At 41.4% G+C, this 27,011-nt stretch overlaps 1 protein-coding gene across 2 annotated transcripts in view; it reads left to right on the top strand.

Moving 5' to 3' along the window:
* The window catches only part of lamc1 (laminin, gamma 1), a 233,683-nt gene that overhangs the window by 111,653 nt on the left and 95,019 nt on the right, over positions 1 to 27,011 (top strand). For both annotated transcript variants that reach the window (XM_067990470.1, XM_067990468.1), the window contains exon 2: positions 5,933 to 6,237. In XM_067990470.1, the coding sequence (XP_067846571.1) occupies positions 5,933 to 6,237 (305 nt within the window). The remainder of the gene's footprint in view (positions 1 to 5,932; positions 6,238 to 27,011) is intronic.

The following is a 27,011-nucleotide window of genomic DNA, read 5'->3' as shown; positions in this document are numbered from 1 at the left end:
TGACCAGGATCGTTTGTGGAATACTGAGACAGCCTTACAGAGGGGAGGAGGGAGATGGTGAGAAAGGAAGAAAACAAACCGGAGAGAGACTGCAATTACCAACGAGCAGGCGGACCGTCTGAAATTAGAGAAAAGTTTCGGTCAGATCAAAAAACAGCTTCAGAAACAGAGGTGGATAGGCATAGTCAGCTGGTTGGAATTCTGTTGTGGAGGGGGTTGACTATTCCAAAGGTGTAGTAGTCACCGTGTCAGCCACTTGGAACTACTATTGGAAATGTCATTGATTCCTCTCATGGGATAGACCTCTGTCAAGGTTTTATCTTCCTTCGAAAGTCCTCCAAAAATTTCAAGCACTGTCCTAGTCTACACAAATGTAGAATACTTACTTTTTAAAAAAAAACACAAGGTACTACTAATGTCCACATTTAAATTGCAGATACTACCAGATGAATAGCCACCATGTCAGCCCAGTTTTTGCATTCAGTATCAAAAGTTTATTGGGGAGGGAGTGATGAGAAATTGTTTTTTGAAAAGAATTTTACAGCTAGAAATGTGAAAAGATCTGGGCTGTTGGCAGCTTTACAACTGTGCAGATATGCATTTTTAAAATTTCATACCTGCAAGTTAAGCTAAAATAACATTGCTGATTTGAGATGCATTAAGATTTGAGTAGCCATTGTTCTGGGATTTAATTTGTGTTAATAGGAACAAACTAATAATTGGTGCATTTGATAGTGTGGTACAGTACCCATGGGCCTCCCTTGGGATCATGTTAAAGTACACGTACAGACTTGTATACCATGTACAACTTTCATTTCATCCTGGCCTGCTTCATAGCAGCATGCATTCCTTTCAGACAGCTTGCTATATAAAGATGGGGGAGGGGTGAGGGAGTGGGAGAGGAGGAGAGCCACAGAGAGACTCCTGCAATTTTTCGGATACTGGATGTTAAAGGGGAGAGGGATAAACCTGGCAATTACAGGCCAGTCAGTGGTGAGGAAACTTTGAGACTATAATTCGGGACAAAATTAATTGTCACTTGGAAAATTATGGGCTAATAAATGAAAGTCAGCACGAATTTCTTAAAGGCAACTCGTGTTTGACGAACTTGAGTTATTTGATGAAGTAATGGAGAGGGTTAATGAGGGTAGTGCGGTTGATGTTGTGTATATGGACTTTCAAAAGGCATTTGACAAAGTACCACGTAATAGACTTGTTAGCAAAATTAAAGCCCCTGGAATTAAAGGGACAGTGGCAGTGTGGATATGAAATTGGCTACGGGACAGAAAGCAGAGAGTAATGGTGAGGGGTTGTTTTTCAGACTGGAGGGAAGTATACAGTGGTGTTCCCCAGGGTTCGGTATTAGGACCACTACTCTTTTTTTGATATATTAATAATCTGGACTTGGGTATACAGGGTATAATTTCAAAGTTTGCAGATGACCTGAAACTCAGCAATGTAGTAAACAGTGAGGAGGATAGTAATAGACTTCAGGTGGGCAGAGACAGACTGGTAAAATGGCAGATGAAACTTAATGCAGAGAAGTGTGAAGTGATACATTTTGGTAGGAAGCATGAGGGGAGGCAATATAAACTAAATGGTACAATTTTAAAGGGGGTGGAGGAATAGAGAGACCCCTTTGAAGGTGGCAGGACAAGTTGAGAAGGTTGTTTAAAAAAGCATATGTGATCCTTGGCTTTATTAATAGAGTACAAAAGCAAGGAAGTTATGCTAAACTTTTATAAAACACTGGTTAGGCCTCAGCAGGAATATTGTGTTCAATTCTGGGCTCCACTTTAGGAAGGATGTGAAGGCCTTAGGGTGCAGAAAAGATTTACTAGAATGGTACCAAGGATGAGGGACTTCAGTTATGTGGAGAAGCTGGAGTTGTTTTCCTTAGAGTAGAGAAGGTTAAGAGGAGATTTGATAGAGGTGTTCAAAATCAATAACGGTTTTGATAAAAGGAGAAACTGTTTCCTATGCCAGAAGGGTGATAACCAGATGACACGGATTTAAGATAATTGGCAAAAGAACCAGAGGCTACATGAGGACATTTTTTACTTACACATCGAGTTGTAATGATCTGGAATGCACTGCCTGAAAGGGTGGTGGAAGCAGATTCCATAGTAACTTTCAAAAGGGAATTGGATAAACACTTGAAGGGGAAAAAAATGATAGGGCTATATGGAAAGAGCAGGGAAGTGGGACTAATTGGATAGCTCTTTCAAAGAGCTGGCACAGGCACGATGGGCCGAATGGCCTCCATCTGTACTGTATCATTCTATGATTGTTTTGGCTTCCTGTATTATCGGTCTGTCTTGTCCTTTGTCCTTATTGTTGCCTTTCGCATGTCCCCCTTTAGCTAGCTGACAAGCTGATTCTAACTAGTGAGGCAGTTTCCTGGATTGTGCCTATTCCTGCTTTGAATCTTTCAAATAGTGTACAACTCTAGTGCCACACAGTACTTAGTGGCCTCACTGGGAGCTAATGCATCTTAACCAGTGAAGGAGAGTTCAAATGTTTTGGCTGGAATTTTGAAGTTTGATTGAAACTATAGATGCATTTTACAACAGCAGCAGTAGTGAATGGGCTGTGTTTTGGTAGGAATGTAAAAGAATTACGCCAAGATGCACTTGAAGTCCTTGCTGTAAGCAGTAGCTGAGTTTTATACCTTTTTAGAACAATGAAGACAGTGCCTGGTAATTCAACAGTCTCATACAAAGACTTTTGTGTTTAACTGCAATAAACCATAGCATTATGGGCTCTGCTTGACTGAAGTTTGTGGTTTAGATATCAAACCAGAACAAATTGTGTGGCTGTGAGGCTGAAGAGCATTCTGAGAAACATGTCAAAGGTTTCCTATTATGTAAAGGAGATATTAAGAGATATATATATTTTACATATTACTTTATGGGTGACCCTATCTATTACCCTTTGCTCTCTATCCCAGTATTTCTGGTTGCAGTTTTACACCACCACAGTACTTATCTTTGCACAGTGACTGTTTAAATGTGGTAGTTCTCAGTAATGTTTCATTATTATACCAGTTTATGGTATATAAGAAATATCAGATGAGTTCAGTTGTGATGTGTTGAACTTTTATGTAAGAAAATAAAGTCACTGACTGTGGAAATACAAGCAAAAGACTAGATTATTAATGAACCTGCAGGACACATCAACTGCACAAAGATCTCCTTGTCTCCTGGCAACGATAAAGTACATTTCCTTCTACTTGAAGTTAGCGACAAAGTGACCCGTGAATTTTTTGGCCGAAAATGTTACTTCAATCTGTATTATTCTTGTAAGGATTTTTAGGAACTGCACAAAAGGCTAATAGGCTCTACGTCCAGCTATCTGCCTCCTCGTCATATTCCTCAATCCCTTCTCTGACTCCAGAAACTCATCTAGTTGTTTCTAGAACCCTTTATACTGTCGACTTCATTAACCTTCCCTGATAGCCGATTCCACAACTCTTGCTCGTTTTTTTAAAAAATCCTTTTTTAAATATATAGAATCATTACAGCACAGAAAGAAGCCATTTGGCCCATCAAGCCTATGCAAGCCTCTTTGGAAGAGCAATCCAGTTTGTCCCATTCTTTCCCTGTAGCCCTGCAATTTTTTTTCCTTCAAGTATTTATCCAATTCCTTTTTGAAAGCCATGATTGAATCTGCCTCCTCCACCCTTTCAGGCAGTGCATTCCAGATCATAACTACTCGCTGCGTAAAAAAGTTTTTCCTCATGTCACCTTTGGTTCTTTTACCAATCACCTTAAATCTGTGCCCTCTGGTTCTTGACCCTTCCGCCAATGGGAACAGTTTCTTTTATTTACTTTATCTAAACCCTTCATGATTTTGAACATCTCTATCAAATCTCCTCTCAGCCGTCTCTGCTCTAAGGAGAACAGCCCCAGCTTCTCCAGTCTATCCATGTAACTGAAGTCCCCCATCCCTGGAATCATTCTAGTAAATCTTTTCTGCAACTTCTCTAAGGCCTTCACATCCTTCCTAAAGTGCGATGCCCAGAATTGGACACAATACTCCAGTTTGTTCCCCTCTTGATCCCAATTTTTGGCTTGTGTCCCTTGTTATTTGAATCCTGTTATTTGAGTGATTAACCCAGAGAATAATATTCCTGACTAAAGTGAAGAGCAAAACTGAAATGTTAGTCAGTGGAGTTCTAAAGTGATGAGTCATGTTGAAAATCTACAGCTAGGAGAAAGATTTTGGAATTTGCTGGCATTTTTTTGATGCACATTTTCCTATATTTCAATGTGGGATCTAATGTTTGCTGGTGGAAACCCATAGCTATGGCACAGGATTGACTTCCCACAAATAGCAAGTTGTAATTCTGGCCAATGATGCTCCTGGCCTATAAAACCACAGGCCAATTTACCACTTGGTCAGATTGATAGCAGTGGCACCAGAGTAGCCTGGCTAGGGGAGTGGTTAGCTCTGGCATGCAGTTCTTAAGCACTACAAGTGGAATGTAGTCAGGGCCCAAAGTCTTTGCGTCTATTGCCCTCAGCCACTTAATGTCGGATGGAGTGAACAGAATTCACTGGATACTGGCATCTGTGATGGCAATGTCTTGAGGAGGCTGAGTAGGATTGTTCACTTAGCTACTTTTGACTGATTTATGCTTGCCGCATTTCAGCTTTGTCTCTTGGACTAGCATGCTGGGATCTGCCATAATTGATGATCATGGAGCCTCTTCCCCTCATTTGTTGTCTGATTGCCCACCACCATTCTGGGCTGAATGTGGTTGGCTGCAGAGCTTTGCTCTGTTCTAAAGTTTAATGTGATGTACGAGAATTCAAATAGTTACGACAAAATGCATAGCGGAGCTTTTTATTTTTTTTAAACCTTGTCTCCTTTCCTCTGTGTCCCTCTCCTGTGTTCTTTTCCCGTCTGCCTGTATCATTTCTACTGCTGGCTCAAGCTCTCTTACCCATCAAGGTAAGTCGGTGTATTTGTTAGGTTGTTTCTTTACTTTGTATGGAAGGAAATTGGATGCACTTGAGCAGCCAGATTAATTCCACACAAAGAACTGTCACAATTACAACTCAAATATTTCATATTAGCTTTCAATTATCACTTCAGGGTAGTATAGACAAAATACACTGGGACTAGGCAGTTTACTGCCAAACAAACCAGCTGTTAAATGGACCTGCATAACTTGCTCCCCTTTTGAGCTTGTAAATTATGCATCTGTCTGGTTGAAGTTTGGCAAACCACCCAGTCTGGTTATGCATCCCTCATAAATACAATTTTGGGATTATTTTTAAACACCCTTATGATGTAGATAGAATATGTAATGGGTAATTTGTGTAATTCCTATTTATATATCACTGCTATCTGCTTACACAACTCACTTTAATATATTCTCTCTATGTGGTAGCTCATGGGATAACCCATGGGATATAAATGGATATTGCACACTTGTCCAATATCGATCTCTTTTTTGCAGGATTCCTGCATGAATTTAAGTTAACACTCCAGTGTAACTGAGGGATTGTTGTACTGTCCTGTCGGAGATGTTGTCATTTTGATGAGACATTAAACCAGGGTCCCAATTGCCTGTTCTGTGTTTGGGTGGATGCAAAAGATCACATGGCGTGACTTGAAGCGAGCAGGAAGTTGTGTGTGTTCTGGCCAACATTCCTCCCTCAACACCACCAAAAAATGATTAAATGGCCATTCATCTCATTTGCTGTTTGTGGGACCTTGCTGTCTGCACATTGGCTGCTGCATTTGCCTACATAAGTGACTGCTACAAAAATAATTCATTGGTTGGGAAGCACTTGTGATGACAGGCTCTGAAAACATAGTGAGGCACTGTGTAAATGCAAGTTCTTTTTTGCTGTCAACAAGTTGAAGTACAAAAAAAGTAACTAGTAGAAATTAAGTTATCTCCTTTTTGCTTTGGTTGCAGGTAAAGCATTTGATATTACGTATGTAAGACTGAAATTCCACACAAGTCGACCCGAGAGCTTTGTTATTTATAAACGAACGAATGAAGATGGACCTTGGGTACCTTACCAGTATTACAGTGGATCATGTGAGAAAACCTACCAGAAATTGAATCGTGGGTTTATCCGAACAGGAGAGGATGAACAGCAGGCGCTGTGCACAGATGAATTTAGTGATATATCGCCCCTCACTGGAGGAAATGTTGCCTTTTCTACTCTGGAAGGGAGGCCCAGTGCGTACAACTTTGACAACAGCCCTGTGTTGCAGGTATAGTAGAGACAAAACCATTACTTCTGGTAAATTTCAAGTGATTATATTACATGGTATACTTCAATACATGCAGTAGTCTTTGACCATAATGGTAGAAATGATGATTCTAAGTGTTAAGGACATTGTCATCAATTTTTAAAAGTGTTTCAGACATTGTTAATCTTAAGGCTTCAGTGCTCCATTCCCTCATGTTGTTCAGAACCCTTTTCACTTTCCCCTCTCTGGAAGGTGCTAACTCACGCTGAGGTCTGGTTTTATACGTACCAAGGGTGCCCGTCAATACCTCAGTAATTCTTCATGTGTGAGTGTAAACAGACTACCTGCAGGCTATTCAACCACGGGGGGGGGGGGGGGGGCGGCGGCACTGCCCAGCCCGATGCTGGCCTCGCTCAATATCCACACGTGTGCACTCTTCAGTAGGGATCACCGGATAGCGATCAGGTGCAGGAACAGGAACTCTGGCTGACTTACTATTCTGTCCCCAGGGAGAACCTTTTCCCTTTCTCCTAACCATTTATTCACGGGGGGGGTGTTAGGATTATTGACACAGGATGGGGTTAGGTATTTTTGTGTTTTGTATCCTACTTTGTACTTGGAATTTAGTGTTTTGAAAATGTTATCGTGTTTAATAATGGGCTTGTCTCCTCTCCTTCCCCAAAAAAATGACCAAACCTCCTCCTCCCAAGTATACTAATTGTAGGTGAAGTTGGCTTAGTTAGTATTTCTGTTATAGATTTTCAATTTCTGCTCCATTTCACAGCTACATCCATTTTTTTAAATCTTAGTTTGTATGTTTATTTTGTTGAGGACCTATTAGTTGCCCTTTGAGAATCTGCTTGATTTTTATTACGATATAGGCTACCAAGCTACATCAGATTAATGTTTAGGGAACAAAAGCAAAATACTGCAGATACTGGAAATCTGAAATAATAGAAAATGCTGGATACACTCAGCAGGGCAGACAGCGTCTGTGGAGAGAGAAATAGTTAACGTTTCAGGTCGATGACCATTCGTGACGAAAGGTCATCGACTTGAAATGTTTACTGTTTCTCTCTCCACATATGCTGTCTGTGCTGCTGAGTGTTTCCAGCATTTTCTGTTGTTAATGATTAGGGAAGATGATTTGACACACCATCTCTACATGTGGGTGCAGTCTGATTTGCTGCCCGAGTGCTGCAGTTTTTCATTTTAAAAAGCCTTGGAGGTGTTGAAAACATGAGTATCTGAGTGATAAATCGGTTTGTCTCAGTGAAAATAGCTTGATCATAATACAAGAACCTTCAAGATATCAAGAGGATTTCTAAACTTGACTGAATTCTTGATCAATAAGTAAGTTGCTTGTTTTGCAGCAATTGACGGTTCTTACCCCCAGAAGTTCGTTTTGCCTGTTTATAGTGCTGACCATTTTAAAAGCCAGAACATTGCCGAGGAGTGGGGGGGGGATGTATTTTAATTTGTCAGCTTTTTCATTTTGACTTTAACTTTTGTGTTTTTATATTAGATGCGTGATGTTTGGGCATTTGTTCAAATTGTACAACATTGAAAAGAAGTTGTGTTATCTGTTTCAAGCCTCTGTCGGATTAAATTCTCGTAAAGGGCCCATTGATGCAAGTGTGACCTGAGCTACATTTGGAGGCACAGTTTTTTAAAAAAAAGTTTGCCTTGGAAACCATCCGTTGGATGTATTCCCAGCTACTCTTTTTTGTTCAGTTCCTGACTGCTTTTATAATGCTGTTCTAGTTGTTTCCGGACAGGAAATGGCAACTTCCAGTTTGGAAAAATTATGTGGAACGGAAGCTGTTGCCACCTGCGTTGCTAATAGGTCATGAAATCTCAGGCCATTTGTCTCCAGTGGAAGTGCCTCAATGTACTTCTATAATATGGCAATTCTGACTACCAATAGCCCTGGTTCACAAGCGAGTGTGGAATGTGGCAATATTTTTATTTTTAGATAAACTGACCTCATTGTGGTTGATGCCAACCTGGTGGGCGCTATATGTCCTAAGTTTAATGTTTTTGTAGTTTTAAAGCATTACAGTTTGGTGCCCACCTGAAGAACAAGTGTTTAATTCAGGTGGCATGCAGCATATTGGCGATTGAGTTGCTATTCACAGTCTACACCTGCCGCATAATGCTGTTAGTGAGGTGCAGTGGAGAAACTGGGTGCTTAGCCACCCTTTCTTTCCGCTATCTTCACCTCCCAAAAGAAAAGAATGCACTTGCATACTACCTAGTGGCCAATAAAGGAATAACTTCAGCAGAGTTCTATGACCAGCTTAGTTGCCTGCCCATTTGGGCAGTGTGGGGTTCACGGTATGGTGAGGTCTTAAAAGAGAAGGAAAACACTTGAGGGGGAGGGAGCTCTTCCTCAATAATAGTAGTAATATTTCCACAACATTCACCTGAGGAAGGAGGAAGCCTCCGAAAGCTTGTGAATTTCAAGTAAAATTGCTGGACTATAACTTGGTGTTGTAAAATTGTTTACAATTGTCAACCCCAGTCCATCACCGGCATCGCCACATCAATAATAGTATAGTTATTATTACACTATTACTGTTCTCCAAATACAGTGATAGTTAACCTGCTGTCATACCTCTGTACTGAGGGTGACTCCATACAGTCTCTTGCTGCTCACTGGCTCAATAGAATTCTTCTGATTGACCAAGCAAGTTCTAAAATTCTTCTAAGTTCCAAAATGTATTTTTAACTTTTATGTGTTTATTATGCAAAATGCCTGAGAGTCTTGTGTTGTGCATCCTGAGAGTGCAAATGTAACTGAAATGACTCAAACTTAGCTCTTGTGACTTGGCAGCCTTTTGAGTCCTTTCATTTGTATTTATGTAACTCACTGGAATCTTTCCACTAATTACAGGTGGACATATGGGCCATTGCTGTGAAAGATTACCATGAATCATCCCAGTGTTCAGTGACAAGTATTTTCTCTTAAATGAATGCATCACATTAACTTTTAAAGGCATTGTCTTCATGCAAGTGTTTGGAAACTTCTTTGGAGAATCATTTTTGGCACAGGATGAGTTTTGACATGATTTATGTAATTAAGTTGTGTTTGCAAACAACAAAGATTTGGCAAATACTCATTTGAAGGTAGTGCCCTTTTTTAAAAAGGTGGAAGCCTGCCATCTTCTGCAAGCAATCTAGTTGAGTTATGAACAAGACCCAGTTATATAAAGTATTCATCATGCTGTCTCATAGCCAACTGTTTACTGCAGTAATGAAGAATGTCAGACAAGTTTAAAACAATGAGTTTCTTGTTAAAATGGGGGACACCGAGCCAACCATTTGCATATTAAGCTGTATATCCTTCAATAGTATGTTCGGATTTCAGATCCTGTTTCCTACTAGATGCAGCACAATATAAATCGGATTAGGGATGGTCTTGATCAGCGCTCTTAGTTTAGAGATTGGTTCTTTAATTTTCCTTAAAGTCTAATATTCTGAAAGGTGGACTTACAAAACATGACTACAATTACAATAACTCTACTTTTTGGATTGTGTAACTTTCTGTACTTTTATTAAAAAAAAATAACTTGACGTTACACAAATCGTGACCCAGAATAAGGGATGGAGGAAATGAGTAATAGATCTTTTGTAAACGGCATCCATCTGGGATCGTTTGGTGCCAGCAGATTTATGGAGTTGAATAACCACAGCTCACTGCACTACATTCAATCTAAAACTAAATTGGGTGATTTTTCAATCTTCTGTAACTGGTTACTGATCTTTTACCTTGCTAAAATTGAATACCCTAGTGTTGGTTTATCCCACACATGCAGAAGCAATGGGTGAGGGAGGCTAGGACAAAAGTCTTATTAGTGGATGAATTACATCTCCAAATGAAGGTAAAATAATTTTTTTCATATTTTCAATTTAGACATAATACTTAAAATAAACCTGTGTCGCACAAATGTGATGCACCAGTTGGAGAAGTTAGATCATTTGAATTAAATGTCCCAGTGGCGAGCATGCAAGAGAAAAGAGGAGTCATGGTATATGAAGAATTGAACATAGAAATCTGGTGATAGTGAATATTTGGTGATTTAACTGGTCATTTGTAGGTGGGAGAGCTTCTACACCTCTTGGGGGGGAAAATGGGAACTATGGATGGCAAGCAGCCTCTCTTCGCCCCTCCTGGTAAACTATCTAGGAGCTGCAGTAAATGGAGAGATTTGTTCCAACGCTATGCTACCATATTAACATGCCATAAGTTTTCAGATTTGAATCCACTTAGTTCGGATTAGTTCAAAAATAAATGACTTGGCTATAAATGAGATTCAAGCCCTAATCAGGCTAAAGGGGCTGAATAGTAATAAATTCCCAGAGATAGGTGGTTTATACAAGACTGCTTAAGATGACTTGGGGAGATGATTTGTGAGGCATTGATAATTATCATGAGGTGGACATTGGACACTTGGCAGGTAAGAGCAGAGTATATTGGAATCACTACCAGATAAAGTCGTGTAAGAACCAATTAAATTCTTCATTAAGGGGACTTTAGGGTAATTTTGCAGGGATGGTGTAAGGTGAGTCAAATGGCTTTCCTTGCCTGCAATGATCTTGAGAAAATGCTTCTGAGCTCATTCCTAGCATTCTTAGAAGGAGGTTTAACCTCTTTCTGATGAATATGAGGGGGGGTAGGGGGAAAAGAGAGGGGGAGAGAGAGACTGAATGTGAGGCAGGTAGCTAGGCGATAGACTATTTGGATGACTATTCACTGACTTAATCTTGATGTGAGAATTTTTGTTTGAATTCTGTAAACTTAGCATCCTAGCCTGAGAGATCAGCCTGTTCCCAGAATTCTGCCACTGTTGCAGCTGAGAGACGTATGATGTCCCATTCACAGTTGGCTAAGAAATTTTAACCATCCAAATTTGAAACAGCACACTCGTAGTTATTTGCCTTGACCATTATATTGATTGAGGAATTGACTTAAGCTTTATGCCTTTCAAGTTACAGTAAAGGCGTAAACTCAGAGACTTAACTCTGCTTTGAATCAACAACTACAATCCAACAGAGGCTTATTCAGAAGATGTGCTTCATTCTCTACTGCAGCTTGTGTGCTCGTTCTGAAGTGGGCTATGTTCTTAAGAAAAAAAAACTGATCCTGATTTAGTTCATTTTTGGTGCTGAGCTGAGTGGGAATACTTTTACAATAGTATATAATAAATTAAGCAACTCTGTACATCTGATTTTCCATCCTCATATAAAACTGACTTGATTATAGTGCAGGTGGCTTCAATAGCAAGAGGGGGAAGAAATGGTAACCAAGAAACTTGACTACCAACCCAGCTGCTCCCCATTCCTTGTACTGCAATGGTTGCAACTTTTTGATCACCTAATGGCATTGCGAATCCTCTTGCAAACCATTTAAATCTGGAAAATAATAATGAAAAATTTCTTAATTGTTCATATGGTGGCCTTAAAAAAAAAGACGGTGCTTTTAATTCCTCTAGATTTAAATAGTCTGAGTTGCTGAGGTAAGTGGTCAAAAAACCAGTTGCAGAAAGAAAGAACTTGCATTTATATTGCGCCTTTCACGACCTCGACGTCCCAAAGCACTTTACAGCCAGTACATTTGAAGTGTCGTTACTGTTGTAATGTAAGAAACTGGTAATGTTGTAATGTAGGTATGGGGCATAGGAGGGCGTCAGATAGTTGGGATGGTAACCACCATGTTTTTTGGCAACTACTGAATTTCACCACTGTTATCATTTCTGTAGGAAAGCAAACCCAGATGTCCCATCTGGAGTATGCAATATTTGCATATCCACTATAAAGGTATGTTTTATTTAAGCTGGTTTTGTCTTTCGCATTCATGACATTTATAGTGGTACACAGGAGCCGGGTCATGCATAATATTTGGCTCAGTTTTAGTTGCTGTAAGTGAAGTATAGAGTTCAGTATGTACAGATGGATTAAGAACTTTATAACTGGAGACACCTGCTCCTTTTATTGTGAGATGCATTTCACAGCTTTTTATGATCTAAACAATGGATGATTACTTATCAAATTTTCACTCTTTCGTGGGTAGTATCAATGCAACTTGAGTCTTATTCCATTTTGTTTGGCACAGCATTTGAATTTGCTGCCTCCTGTTTCATGGACTTTTACGAGCTAGCACTGAATTGGGCCATACTGAACCAAAGGGCCATCCATCCCATTGTTACCATTTATTCTTCTCCACCTAACTACCAGCTCTGCTATTTCCAGTAAGAAGTCTACAACTTGAAGCCCATTTGAAAAATCTGCATGTACACCTACAGAACATCTGTCAATTTTTTTTCTCCTTTTTTGTTATGGGATTTTGCTCCCAAAAGTAGATAAGGCAGTTTGAAGGGAAATGCTTGTGGATAGACATTAGTAAAGAAGCCCGTGCTAGTTGATTTGAATCTCTAGAAGGACGTGGATTCTGGATAAATTGATCTATCCATGTATTTGTACAAACAAGTGTCTCTTCACCTCTTTCTCCATTCTAGGTGTGGGCATGTTTTCAATTCTGTGAACCTTCAATCTTATTACTCCTCCTTTGTCACATTTGCCACCAGTATTGCAATAAAGTTAAGGATAAAGTAGCCACATGCCACTGGTGAGGTTTCACAGGGTGTGGAGTAAGTAAATATTTTTAAAAGGCAGCAAAACTGACCCAAGCACCTATCGATCCATTAGCTTAACATCAATAATAGGTTTAAAAAAAAAATTGGTACCTATTCTAATAGGTAGGCTAGAGGAGCTGACCTACATTGGCTCCTGGTCCAGCAACACCTCTTTTTAAAAAAATTCTCATCTTTGTTTTCAAATCCCTCTGTGGCCCCTCCCCTTTATCTCTGCAACCTCCTCCAGCCCTACAACCCTCCAAAATCTCTGCGCTCCTCCAATTCTGGCCTCTTGTGCATCCCCGATTTTCATCGCTCTACCATTGGCAGCCGTGCCTTCAGTATGCCTAGGCTGTATGCTCTGGAATTCCCTCCTTAAATCTCTCTGCCTTTCTACTTCTCTCTCCTCCTCCTTTAAGACGTTCATTAAAACCTACCTCTTTGACCAAGCTTTTAGTCACCTGTCCTAATATCTCCTTGTGGCTCAGTGTCAAATTATGTTTGTTAACACTCCTGTGAAGTGCCTTGGGACATTTTACTATGGAAAAGGCTCTATATAAATGCAAGTTGTTGTTATATAATAGTAATTTAATAAAAATTTTAGAAAGAAAAAATCCTGCCTGCCAAGCCTGAGTTATTTCAACACATTGCAAATAAAGTAGATATTGGAACTCCTTATGATCTAGTTTATTGGGACTTTCAGCAAGCTTTTGACAAAGTTCCATATGACTTTAAATTAAAAGCCGAAGGAATTCAGGGTAGAATGTGAGACTAGATAAGAAATTGTTGTAAGTAGGAAACAAAATATTGATGTGCATTACCACACAGGAGGGAAAGTGCTGAATGGAGTACTGCAAGGATCAGTACTTGGACCCTGTTTCTGATCTACATACATGACCTAGACAGTCCAAGAGTCTGCACGTTTGTAAAATGTTCCAACTGTAAAGAAAGGAAAGCAGTAGAGAGAGGGGGGAGGGGGCGGACAGGATATAAATGAAGATTTGTAAATGGATTTAGTTCAGTTATGCAATTCGGCGGACAAGTGAAATGTAACCCTGATGAATGTATTGTGCACAGGTCAAAAAATGTGAATGGAATTCATTTAACACAGGAAAAGGGGCCTGAGAAGTGTAATAGACATAATCACTTTCAACGTTCAGACAATGTGGTAGAGCAATTTAAAAAATCTAATGACTTCTAAGATATATAGCAAGAACAGTAATAGATGATCAAGTCTACAGAAGTTATGCTTAGATATTACAATGCCAACTGCAAGTAGATCTGTGTTCAGTTCTGATTTGCATAACATAATTAACAGTTTGGATTCCACAAGATGGAGAGTATATTACACAAGTTGGAAAAGGTAAAGTGTAAAAGGGGTGAACTTCAGCTTTGCAGTTGTGAAAGATGATTTTTTTTTTTGGTGGCGGGGGGGTAAGGAGAAGAGAAACCTAATCAATTAAAATGTATGGAATATTAAATAGTATAGATAAGGCCAGCTCAAAATATTTCAAAGTAAGCTAGGATCAGAGACAAAATGGAAATTGGTGATAAGCAAATTTGAAACAAAAATTATTAACTTCTTTGCTCTCAGCCATGGATGTTTGGAATTATCTGCTAGGGTATTAGAGACCAGAGCATTGGAGAGGTTCAAAATGCAGTTGTGCTAAGGTGGGAGAATTAGGGTAGTAGAAGGATAAACCTTGATGGGCTGAATGGCCTTTTCTTGGTCATAGCTTTTGTTGATGATAAGTTCCATCATACTCCAGATAAACTGGTAGTGTAAAATAACTCAATTTTTTCAAGACAGTCCCAGCTGCATTCCTAGTTATAGATTAAAAGCTTCAAAGATTGTTGTCTCAGGAAAAAGCAATAAATCGGTTCAATCAGGAATGCCTCAACTGTTCTATCTGCTATTGGACAAATTAATGATTTTTGCAGGTTAACAAACAAGTGAATTACTTGCACAGAAATGGAGCTCCCACAAGATAAGGTTCTGATTACAATCCAATCCCTGTTTTAGATTAACTCCTTGGATGTCTTAAAACTGTTATTTTTAATGTTATACGTGAAGCCACTGCACATCAACCCTCATAACCTCCTGTGGACAAACTGATAACTCCGGAGACCGTTTCTGTTTTAGCTCTTTGCTCACTCTCTTCCTATATCATCTTCATTTTCTATGTTGCACTTTGATCTTGATGTAGTTTAAAAAAAAGAAAAGTAATTGTGAGGCTATGATAATAGTCACCAACTAGTTTGGAAAAATGTAAAGCAGCATTGTTGCTGTGGGAATCTCTTCAGTACAGCTGGCTAGTGAGTAGGGGAGTGAAGGATGCTGTAATAGCTTTGGACAGGTCAGCAGCAGCACTCTAAGGAAATTAGTTTTAGAAGGGTTCTTGCTTTTATTTTCTTCCTTCTTGAAGACATGGATTCTTACTTAGAGTTCTATGTTCGCTGGTAGCCATTTGGTACCTTTCCAAATGACCATTCTTCATGTGTAGGATCCGCTGAGCCTGATCCTGTCCTCATATGATGTGCAATTTCCAGCAAGAGTACTGGTTAGTGGTCTGGAGTGGAAGTCATCAGAAAGCAATCTGGAATGGGAACTGATTTTCCCCCCTTTCCTGCTCCTTACAAGTCCATAGCCTCTAGCTCACTCAGCACAGAGTTGCAACCTTTTGATCAGCATGGTTCAGTACTACACCAAATGGTGTCTTTACCCACTAGGCCATTAGCGGAGCTCAATCATGGCAACTTTCATAAGCCGATGTGATTAAATGGCATGTGGTTTAATCCTTTTTTTGGCTGTATTGACTGGTGATTATTACCCCAGTTTGGCACATAGGAAAAGTTACACATTTGCATAAGTTGCAATCTGGAGCTCCAAAGGTTTACCTGCAGGGTCTGATGCATACCAACCATTTTGGATTGAATGCCGCACTTTCTATCATTATGTTTGAGGCGATCTGCAGGTAGTACTAGAATATTGTAATACACCAGTGATTCATGGAAGAGGCAAATGGGCTTCTCTGCTTTGATCACTTCCCTGAAACGGTGTTTTGGTGGTAATCGGTCAATTTGCCTGGTGGGGCCTTGTAGATTGTAGATAGCTGAGGCCCAAGCACTGATCCGTGCGGCACCACACTAGTTACTGCCTGCCAGCCCGAAAATGACCCGTTTATTCCTATTCTTTGCTTTCTGTCTGTTAACCAATCCTCTATCCGTGCTAATATATTACCCCCAATCCCATGAGCCCTAATCTTGTGTAACAACCTCTTCTGTGGCACCTTAAAGAATGCCTTTTGAAAATCCAAATATACTACGTCTGAAGGAACTGAATGTAATGTATCCAAGTTTGCTGACGATACAAAGCTAGGTGGGAAAGTAAGCTGTGAGGAGGACGCAAAGAGACTGCAAAGAGATATCAACAAGTTGAGTGAGTGGGCAAGAAGGTGGCAGATGGAGTATAATGTGGGGAAATGTGAGGTTATTCACTTTGGTAGGAAGAATAGAAAAACAGAATATTTTTTAAATGGTGAGAAACTATTAAATGTAGGTATTCAGAGAGATTTGGGTGTCCTTGTAGATGAAACACAGAAAGTTGACATGCAGTTACAGCAAGCAATTAGGAAGGCAAATGGTATGTTGGTCTTTATTGCAAGTGGATTGTATTACAAGAGTAAGGAAGTCTTGCTGCAAATATACAGGGCTTTGGTGAGACCACACCTGGAGTACTGTGTGCAGTTTCGGTCTCCTAACCCAAGGAAGCATATACTTGCCTTAGAGTTAGTGCAACGATGGTTCACTGGATGGATTCCTGGGACGAGAGGATTGTCCTAGAGGAAAGATTGAGTAAAATGGGCCTATACTCTGGAATTTAGAAGAATTGAGAGGTGATCTCATTAAAACATATAAAATTGTAAGAGGGCTTGACAGGGTAGATGCTGATGTTTCCCTTGGCTGGAGAGTCTAGAACTAGGGGACATAGTCTCAGGATAAGGGGTCGGACATTTAGGACTGAGATGAGGAGGAATTTCTTCACTCGGAGGGTTGTGAATCTTTGGAATTCTCTACCCCAGAGAGCTGTGGATGCTCCGTCATTGAGTATATTCAAGACTGAGATCGATAGATTTTTGGACTCGAAGGGAATCGAGGGATATGGGGATCGGGCGGGAAAGTGATTAAAGATCAGCCATGATCTTAATGAATGGCAGAGCAGGCTCCTATTTCTTATGTAAATTGAGAACGATGTATGGGCAAATATCTGCAGTGTGCAAGTTTTCAAATGTTGTGTTGCTAATTTGTGCTTACATTGTTCTGAAGTTTATTGTACAGAAAACTCCACTGTAACTGTGCAGCATCTATGACAAGATTATAGAGTGCCATTGATGGCATTGAGAGTTATGGAAGACAAGAATAAAGTATGGCATAGGGGAAAAGAACTAGTGATTCTGTTCCTTCTAGACCTTGCATTATCACAGATTTGATGCAACTATTGTGGCTTCTGCTTGGATAGTAAGGAAATGGATTGAGACACAGCTGTAAATACATTTAGTGGGAAGATGGTGGTGCCTGTTAATTTGTCCACAATCACCAGGAATAACTATAGCATCTAAACAGTTTATATTCTACACCCTGGACTAGTCTCAAGGACGATATTCAGTGAGTTAGATGTAATCGACAGCCAGCTGCCTTGAACAGGTATCCATTCACTGAAAAAATGATTAGTGACACTTAAGGTCTGGAGGCCTCTTGTGCTTTGACAGATCTGCTGCATCACATGACATTGGACACTTGGGCTTGGGATATTGTCACAGCTGAGATGTGTGCTTTAGCAAATGGGGGAAGGACAGAAATTCTCTACCAGCTGGTTCAGCTAGTGTAGATTTGTTTGTTCAGCTACAAAAAGGGAAGCTCACGTGTTCATAATATCTTCAATCTATATTAAGTAGACACCAGGGTATCAAAGCTGCAAAAAATGTATTTGTGTATTGTAATTTGGAGCATAATATACAAGTTGAAATGCTTTCACCACAACGATGTTTCCAAGAAATAATACACTACGTCTTCACGATGGCTAAAACTGCTGAAAGGTAAGAATTTATGAACTGCGCTGTAAATAATTCCCTCAGCACTGCATTGAGGCGTTGGCTTAGATTATGTGCTCAAGTCTCTGAAGTGGAGCTTAACCGCACAATCTTCTGACTCAGAAGATGAGAGCTACCACTGAGCCACGGTTGACACTAATACTCATGAATTTTAGTGCAATGTAAAAGTAGTTCAAGGGCAGTTTTGCGACATAGCTTTAAATTGTTCAAACTTGTTTTACTTGGGATCCTTAATGCAAGCAGTATGAGACTTCAATCCCGACAGTTTGAGCTGTAAAGTTTATGATCTAATGTCACTGTAGGCAACCCTACAAAATAAATCACCCACACCAGGTCCCAGAAATGAAAGGGGCAATGTTATTGATCTACTGCACCACCATGTCCCTTTATCGAACTGTTTCCTGTGTGTAATTTTTAAAAAAATCCATACAGTGGTTGGCGTCCTAAATTAAATTATGTTTACTATTTTATTCTGTTTTTTAAGGTTTAATAATGAATGTGGCTAGCAATGGTGTGGGGGTGGGATGCTTTTGGCGTTAATAAATTTTTAGGTGCACTTTGACATGTCCTGAGGAGCTGGTAATATGCTATACGAATACAAGTTCTTTCTTCCTTCACTCAGTCTCTCTCGTTTGCTCTCTCATGCGCGCACACACACTTCCCATTTCCATACCAAAAGCCAGTAAACTAGATTTCCTGGCATGAACACCCTTAGCATAAAAGGGCAATGTGTTTATTATTAAATTGTGCATCTATGCCTATATACACTTATAACAATCCCAATACTTATTTGAAGGAACAGCAGCAAAAATTAAATGTAACCTAAAATGAAAGAAGCTCGTCTGACTAATAAAATGATCATACCAGTTCCCTGGGAGGGGAAAACAACCTAAATTGTTTGCAGGATTAAAACCTTTACTTACAGCTTAATGACTGCAGCTTTCAGTTTCTGTGAAGGCTTGCTTTAGTCTGCAGTGCATGATTAGTGATTTTCTGGCTGCATACTTGTTGGCTTTACTAATTATGGAGGAGGTTTTGCTATGGTTTGAAATGCACATTTCTGGTTGGAAATTGCAAAGCATATCCCCCACACCGTGGCTGTTCTGAGATGGATTGCTGTAATCCAGAGTGAGTATTCAAATCAGTGAGTGTCGTAGTGGAGCTGACTCGTTCTTACCAGTGAGTAGCTCTAGTAAGTACTGTGTATACCCAGCTATTTTAATTTTATTTTAATACTTTTAATAATTGGCGCAGGAGGGCCCAGTGGGAAATCAGTAGGAGGAGAGGGCAAGTGTGAAGAGAAGGAATGCACCAGCTGGTATGTGGGTTCAGGTTATGAGCCTGCTCTGCTGCATATTTTATACTGAATGCCTGAAATTGGCATGAGACCTGTTCGAGATGTTTCTGGCTTGTGCTGGTGCCAGTTAGAATTTGGAATAAGGAAAATTTTATAATTACAAACAGGTCCATCTGCAATTATAAATGGAACCATAGAGCAAGTTTTTTAGCCTCAAAGTGCAAGATGATTAAGATGCCTGTTGCAACTTGGTAGTAGCACTGTTGTACATCTGTTTTGCATTATGGTTTAAATATTTGCAAATATATATCAAAGATGAAGAAAGGAACTTATCCTTCCTCTTACTGCACCCATCCAAAAATAGATTGCATAATGCACCTTGAAACTAAAACTGTTGACATTTGGGTGGAGGGACAGTAATTTCAATGTTGATTGAGGCTGGAATTCAGATTGTTCTTCTAGGCTTCCCTAAAGAATCCATCTTCAGGAAAATATCAGTGAATGTTGATTTGCTTTTGACTTAATTGTACACATTTAAATTCTTTTAGTACCAGTTGATCTCCTGTGCCGTTGCTTATGGGGAATCAAGACCAAGTGTAATCTTCAACTGAAGCCAGGTTAAAGGTCAGGAGATAATTGGACCAGGGCGCGCAGACATAATTCAGTCCCTATTTTAAAGTCATACATTCTGTCCTTATTTTTATAATTCCATTATATAAATTCCTATGTCTGCATTTATAATGGAAACTTTGATACGGTGTCATTACAGCATGTCACCTTTATAGATGTGGAGATAGGAATTTATAATGGGAAAAGTTGACAGGAAATGCCTGCAGATTGAAGATTTTAAACCTGGATTATCGAAGTCTGTTGAACTAATAAGAAACCCTGATCAAGATGTCTCCTGTTAACAAAACTTGGTTCTTCGTTGTAGAAATTCTGTTTTGCCCTGTGGGAATTTGTGGGCTGTAAGTCTGAAATCTCGAGGACATGGCTGGATCTGCACTGTGGATATGCTGCACTGCTGGCAATTGGTGGTATAACCGTCTAGAAGCAGCAGCATGAGAATGTTCTTGTATGAATTCCAGTCTGCTTCCGGTGACCCCTATCTCTTGAGACAGTCTACAGAAACAAAGCGTAGACAAAAGCAAAATTAATTGATGGAAAAGATGAAAAATCATGTGTTGAAGCAATAAAGCAGCTTTGGAGAACAAACACTCCAGGGAGTTTTCTTAATTTGTACTGAAAATCTGTTGCAGTGAAACCCTTGAATCTTGCCATTTGACCCAGACTACTATCTTCCCAGTTCCGCAACTTTGGTGTTAATACAGCTTTACACCGCTTCGTAAAATTTAAAGATCACGTTGTGTGTTTGCACTCTAACTGGAGAAAGATCCAGTTTTGTCAAGTTGAATAAAGTTTTTTAACTCTTGCTGCCTCAATTTAAAAAAACTGCAACAATGTCAGAACTGCAGGTGAATTCTAATTTCCTTTTGCCATTAAACATCAAAATGGGGTTTTATCTCGTACTGTATTGTTACCTGAGGGTACGTCTCTTAATTTGATTCTTTTAACTCGTAACATATTTCTTTGACAGAACTTTGAATTTACTCAGTTCCCATTTGATCTCTGGAGCAGGATCTGAATATCCAGGCAGCTGCTGTCTTGCAGCACCAATTTAAAACGTTGGCTACTCATTCTGGTTTCTGTCATGCCTGCAGCACTGGATGTAGTCACCAGTGACGTCTTTGTGACTACAGATGTACAACTGTAGTGCGTTTTCCCTCCTTGACCCTGCGTAGCCTTCTGCTCCACTGTCTGTCCTTCATGGTCTACTTCTGTGATGCTGCCGTCTTTTGATTCCACTCAGCATATCCCAATGTAGCCAGCATATCTCCCACACTTTGTTTTCTCCTCACTCACCTGGAGAGTCACTACCGGCTTGTCCCAAGGACCCAATTCTTGGCTCCTCTATTCTGCATGCTGTCCCTTAGTGACATAATCTGTAAGCATGGGTTCAGCTTCGATATGTTAACTGATGACACCTAGCTTATTTTCCCAGCACCACCGTCAACTACATGACTGTTACTGCATTCTTCAGCTTAACTGGCAGGTTTGAAACCTATCTGTTTGGCTCCCATCAGAAATTTATCCCCAGTTTCATCCCCCTTAGGCTGACCTGATGGTGCTCGTCCACATAAAAACCATCGTAACATCATTTGCGTCAGTCTTTCACTCACCACTATTGTCCCTGAAGCGTTAGTCACTTCCGTGCTTGTTGTCTTTCCCCCCAACACTCTCCTTTGCTGACTTCCTGGGCTCCTCCCTACATAAACTTATCCAAAACTGCAGCATCTGCATTCTAACTTATACTAAGTCCCGTTCATGTATTGCCTGTCTCCTCACTGACATTCATAATCTTCATGCTGATTTGAAAAATCCTTCCATGCCTATGGTCTTGCCCTATTTATGCAACGTACAACGGGGAAACTGTTCAATCTATCAAGACTGCGATGTTTTGCTACATTAAAGGCTCTATGTACTGTGTGGTAGTGCCCTTGTGCATTTGATGAAAGAAAATGTAGATTGAAGGAGCTGATATTCTTCTAAGGTAATGAACAACTGTCGTCGGTGTTGTCACGAGGCATGTTAAATGTGTTGGTGCCAATATACTGTAGAAAATAAAATAATTAAACCAATATGCTTCTTGTACGATGCTCTTAATGCACTATCTTATATTGGTCCCACCATTAATTATTACCACTAGTGACAGATCTATAATTGGATGTAAAGTAGACTGTGGCGACAGGTTTGAATCTCAGCTTCCTGTACTTGAGCAGGGAAATCCACAGGAGTTATTTTTCACTGATGCAAGCATTTCTCCCATTGATCCATTTATCCACCGTTCTATCCTTCTATCTTGTCTTTTGTACCTAACACACGTTTTGAGTGTCACATTCTCCTAATTACAAATAACACATAGCCCTCTACTACCATACGGAAGTGTTGTGATGGCAAATAAGATGAGGGGCAAATTGAGAGGGAATATTTAGTTTCAATTATTTTCTATTGATCTGAGTGCTACAATATTAATGTATTATCATAATAAAAGACAGGTTCAGAAAGTCTTTTTTCAGCCACAGTAAATCAATGGGAAAGTCTCTTGGTGAGGATTTTTAAACCTATGTGTAATTTCTTCTAAAGTGGTATGATTAGTGGAAGTCTGCAGCAACTTAGTTGACACTGTTGTACTTCATTTGCCTCTCAAACTGCACATGATCCCCCTCAGTGAAAGGCACCTGCAGGGGAACTGCTGTCACTCCTTTGCTACTGTGTTACCACCCAATTTTAAGCAGACGAGAATGACTCTTCCCCTTGTGAAAACAATGGCTTTTTGTTTTTTTTTAAAAATCCTTTCCTTTTCCCCTTCCACTCTCCAATAATACCCCACCACTTCGACTGTCAGGTCTGGCCTTGATAAGTGCAAACAATTTTACAACACCAAGTTATAGTCCAACAAATTTATTTTTAATTCCACAAGCTTTCGGAGGCTTCCTCCTTCGTCAGGTGAACGGTATGGAAATGACATTTTCGAATCCTTCGCATTTTAAAATCACAGAACAATGCCTGGTGATTACTGCCTGTTGCCAAGGCAATCACAGTGAGCAGACAGAAAGGTGTCACCTAAAAAGGCCACCGAATATACAAACCCCCCAAAAAAAGGAGAGAGAGAGAGAGAGAGAGAGGGAAGACAGTCAATGACCCGTTATATTAAAAACAGATAACATTTGTTCGCTGGTGGGGTTACGTGTAGTGTGACATGAACCCAAGATCCCGGTTGAGGCTGTCCTCATGGGTGCGGAACTTGGCTATCAATTTCTGCTCGACGATTTTGCGTTGTCGTGTGTCTCGAAGGCCGCCTTGGAGTACGCTTACCCGAAGGTCGGTGGCTGAATGTCCATGACTGCTGAAGTGTTCCCCGACAGGGAGAGAACCCTCCTGTTTGGCGATTGTTGCGCGGTGTCCGTTCATCCGTTGTCGCAGCGTCTGCATGGTCTCGCCAATGTACCATGCTCTGGGGCATCCTTTCCTGCAACGTATGAGGTAGACAACGTTGGCCGAGTCACAGGAGTATGAACCGTGCACCTGGTGGGTAGTGTCCTCTCGTGTGATGGTGGTATCTGTGTCGATGATCTGGCATGTCTTGCAGAGGTTACCGTGGCAGGGTTGTGTGGTGTCGTGGACGCTGTTCTCCTGAAAGCTGGGTAATTTGCTGCGAACGATGGTTTGTTTGAGGTTGGGTGGCTGTTTAAAGGCGAGTAGTGGAGGTGTGGGGATGGCCATAGCGAGGTGTTCGTCATCATTGATGACATGTTGAAGGCTGCGGAGAACATGGCGTAGTTTCTCCGCTCCGGGGAAGTACTGGACGACGAAGGGTACTCTGTTGGTTGCGTCCCGTGTTAGTCTTCTGAGGAGGTCTACGCGATTTTTAGCTGTGGCCCGTCGGAACTGTCGATCGATGAGTCGAGCATCATATCCCGTTCTTACTAGGGCGTCTTTCAGCGTCTGTAGGTGTCCATCGCGTTCCTCCTCGTCTGAGCAGACCCTGTGTATTCGCAGGGCCTGTCCATAGGGGATGGCCTCTTTGACGTGGTTAGGGTGGAAGCTGGAAAATTTGAGCATCGTGAGGTTGTCCGTGGGCTTGCGGTAGAATGAGGTGCTGAGGTGCCCGTCTTTGATGCCCGTCTCTCTCTCTCTCTCTCTTTTGGGGGGGTTTGTATATTCGGTGGCCTTTTTAGGTGACACCTTTCTGTCTGCTCACTGTGATTGCCTTGGCAACGGGCAGTAATCACCAGGCATTGTTCTGTGATTTTAAAATGCGAAGGATTCGAAAATGTCATTTCCATACCGTTCACCTGACGAAGGAGGAAGCCTCCGAAAGCTTGTGGAATTAAAAATAAATTTGTTGGACTATAACTTGGTGTTGTAAAATTGTTTACAATTGTCAACCCCAGTCCATCACCGGCATCTCCACATCCTTGATAAGTGCAGAAGCTAGCTCGTTGCTTGCTTTGACCGCTAGTGCCCAACCTGACCCCAAGTACAACAGCTAACCTTTGACCCAATCTTAAGTGCTGTAACCAGTCTACTTTGGCCTGACCCAACTCTTGTAGGTAAGTGGAGAGTAAAACATTGTGTGTCCATTTAAATGTAATTAAAATCATGAGTTTAGGGAACCATGGCTGTAATTTTTCAGCTTGTAACTGAGAATGATCTTTTGTGCTTGTGTAACAATTACATTGTTGGATTAATTAATCTATTCAGTACCTATTTAAATAAGATTTTGCCCATAATGTATTACAGATCTGGCAGTGTTAATCTACTTCCCCCTTCTCCCATCCTGGTGGTCTTCAGGCAAGTCCTCGGAGCACCTCCACTCCTTCCCAACTTGACTTCTTATCCCACTCCTTCAGAATCCATGCCCCTGCCCTCCCAGCAAGCAATACATTGACACCGTTCCCAGCAAAAGGGAAGGTAACTGCTTTGGCTTTGGCTTTGAAGTTTGGAGCCTTGAGTCTGCTTCCAAGTCTACATGACTTGTAAGAGGAAAGGTTAAGAGTGCAAGATGTGCAGAAGAAAAGACAGACTTACAAACAGAATATGTAGATGTACAAAAATAAAGATATGGAGAGAGGCAGATAAATGCAGACATCGGGGCCGATTTTAACTTGCAATTGCGGGTGCGTTGGGGCAGGGGGCAGCGAAAGTCGGGAAAATCCCGAGTAGGTTCGGAAGCTGGCTTCAACCCACCGACTTCCAGGGTTGCCACAGACGCACCTGTGTGCATGTGCGCTTCATGAATCTGAAAGACTTGCCGGCAATTAAATATAGTTAAACCATTTATTGACATCGTTGATCTCGTTTAAGTCGTTAATTTTGTGGCGATTGAGACATGGGACTGATTTTAATTCAGCCTCAGCATGTTTCCCGTGCTGTGGGAAACACTCCATGTTCAAGGAGACGTGTTTCAGGCAGCAGCCAGTTGGTCATTTAAATGCCTGTTTGACCGATGGGCATAAAAGGTGAGTTATTGCAGCAGGGCACACAGTTCTCTCAGACAAACTTTTGGCGCTGAGATCTTTGTGTTTAGACTGAAAATTCTTGGTTCATACTCAGAATTGTTCAGTTTACACATTTACTAACTTTTTGGACCCCCTCAAATTGACACCATCAGGATTGGGCGGGGGGGGGGGGGTTGCGATGGCTGCATTCACCACTACATCTGAGGAGCAGGAGGAACATCACCATCCTTGCCAGGCACGGCGTGCGCTTCTGCCACTTGGAGCTCCACAACAGAGTGCTGTGCCACAAGCACCTGCAGAAGAGCACAGAGGGAGCGATGTCGCAGGAGGCATTACCGTCATCAGAGGGTCGACAGACCGAGGCTCAGCTTCCTGGACCTCTGAGGAGCAGTGCATACGGAGGGGCAGAGTGAGTGCCAGGTGGTCGCAGACCTGCAGCCTCCTTCATGCTGAGCTGCTCCCGGCTGGGCCTGGCGGCATCTCATTACCCGTCGCTGTTAGTCACCACTGCCCTCAACTTCTTCGCCTCCGGATCATTCCAGGGTGCCACTGGTGATATCAGGGTATCTCAGTCGTTGGCACACAAGTGCATAAGGCAGGTCACCGGCTTGTTTCACACAGCCTCTCAATACGTCAACTTCCCCATGGACGACCTCAGCCAGATGGAGAGGGCAGTGGGATTCCAATCGATTGCACCCATAAAGCAATCCGAGCACCTCCACACAAGCCAGGACTGTTCAACAGAAAGGGGTATCACTCCATCAACACTCAGCTCGTTTGTGCCCACCGCAAAAAAATTCCTTCATATATGCGCCAGATTCTCTGGCAGCTGCCACGATTCCTTCATTCTGAAGGAATCCAACAGCCTGGGGCTCTTTGACACACCGAACGCCCTGAAGGGCTGGCTCCTCGGGGACAAGGGATACCTCCTGCACACATGGCTCATGACACCACTGAGGAACCCCATCACTGAGCAACAGTGTCGATATAATGACAACCATATTGCCACCAGGTCTATAATTGAGCATGCTATAGGGCTGTTCAAGATGGGATTTAGGTGCCTTGATCCTTCTGGGGGAGTGCTTCAATACGTACCAGACAGAGTAGGACGCATTATAGTCGTGTGTTGTGTCCTGCACAACATGGCACAACAGAGAGGGGTGCTGCTTGATGAGGCCCCATCCACCTCCAGGAAGAGGAGGAGGTGAAACCCATGGACAGAACAGCGGCTCACCTGGCTGCTTGTGAGGCCAGGGAGTCACTGATTTGTGAACGGTTCTCCTAACATCAGAAAGTGTGAAGAGTCCAGTCCTCAGACCACCTGGAAAGAGCAGCGCCAACACCAACCCACCCTCACCACCACCACCATCCACCCCCCCCCCCCCCCCCAACCTCCCTGCACAAAACAGTCTTGCAACTACACATACACCCACTGTAAAGTGACCCAATGGGTGGCATCAAGTGTCGGCATTCATGGTGAAACTCATGAAAGGGCCCTGTCACAAAAGCCAGTCAAGAATGGGCAAGACGTGGCAGTAGTGGTGAGAATGATAACATTTAATGTAAATATAACAAAAAAACCAAATATAAATGAAAAACATGACCCCCTTGTCAGACACCCTTGTGCATACCCTTTGTGCTCACAAATCCTTAGCCTTTAACTTCCTAC

The sequence above is a fragment of the Heptranchias perlo genome, chromosome 9, assembly GCF_035084215.1.
Source record: "Heptranchias perlo isolate sHepPer1 chromosome 9, sHepPer1.hap1, whole genome shotgun sequence".
In the NCBI taxonomy this organism is placed as follows: Eukaryota; Metazoa; Chordata; class Chondrichthyes; order Hexanchiformes; family Hexanchidae; genus Heptranchias; species Heptranchias perlo.
Note: the sequence above shows the minus strand (reverse complement) of the source record. Positions and strands in the feature narration are given on the sequence as shown.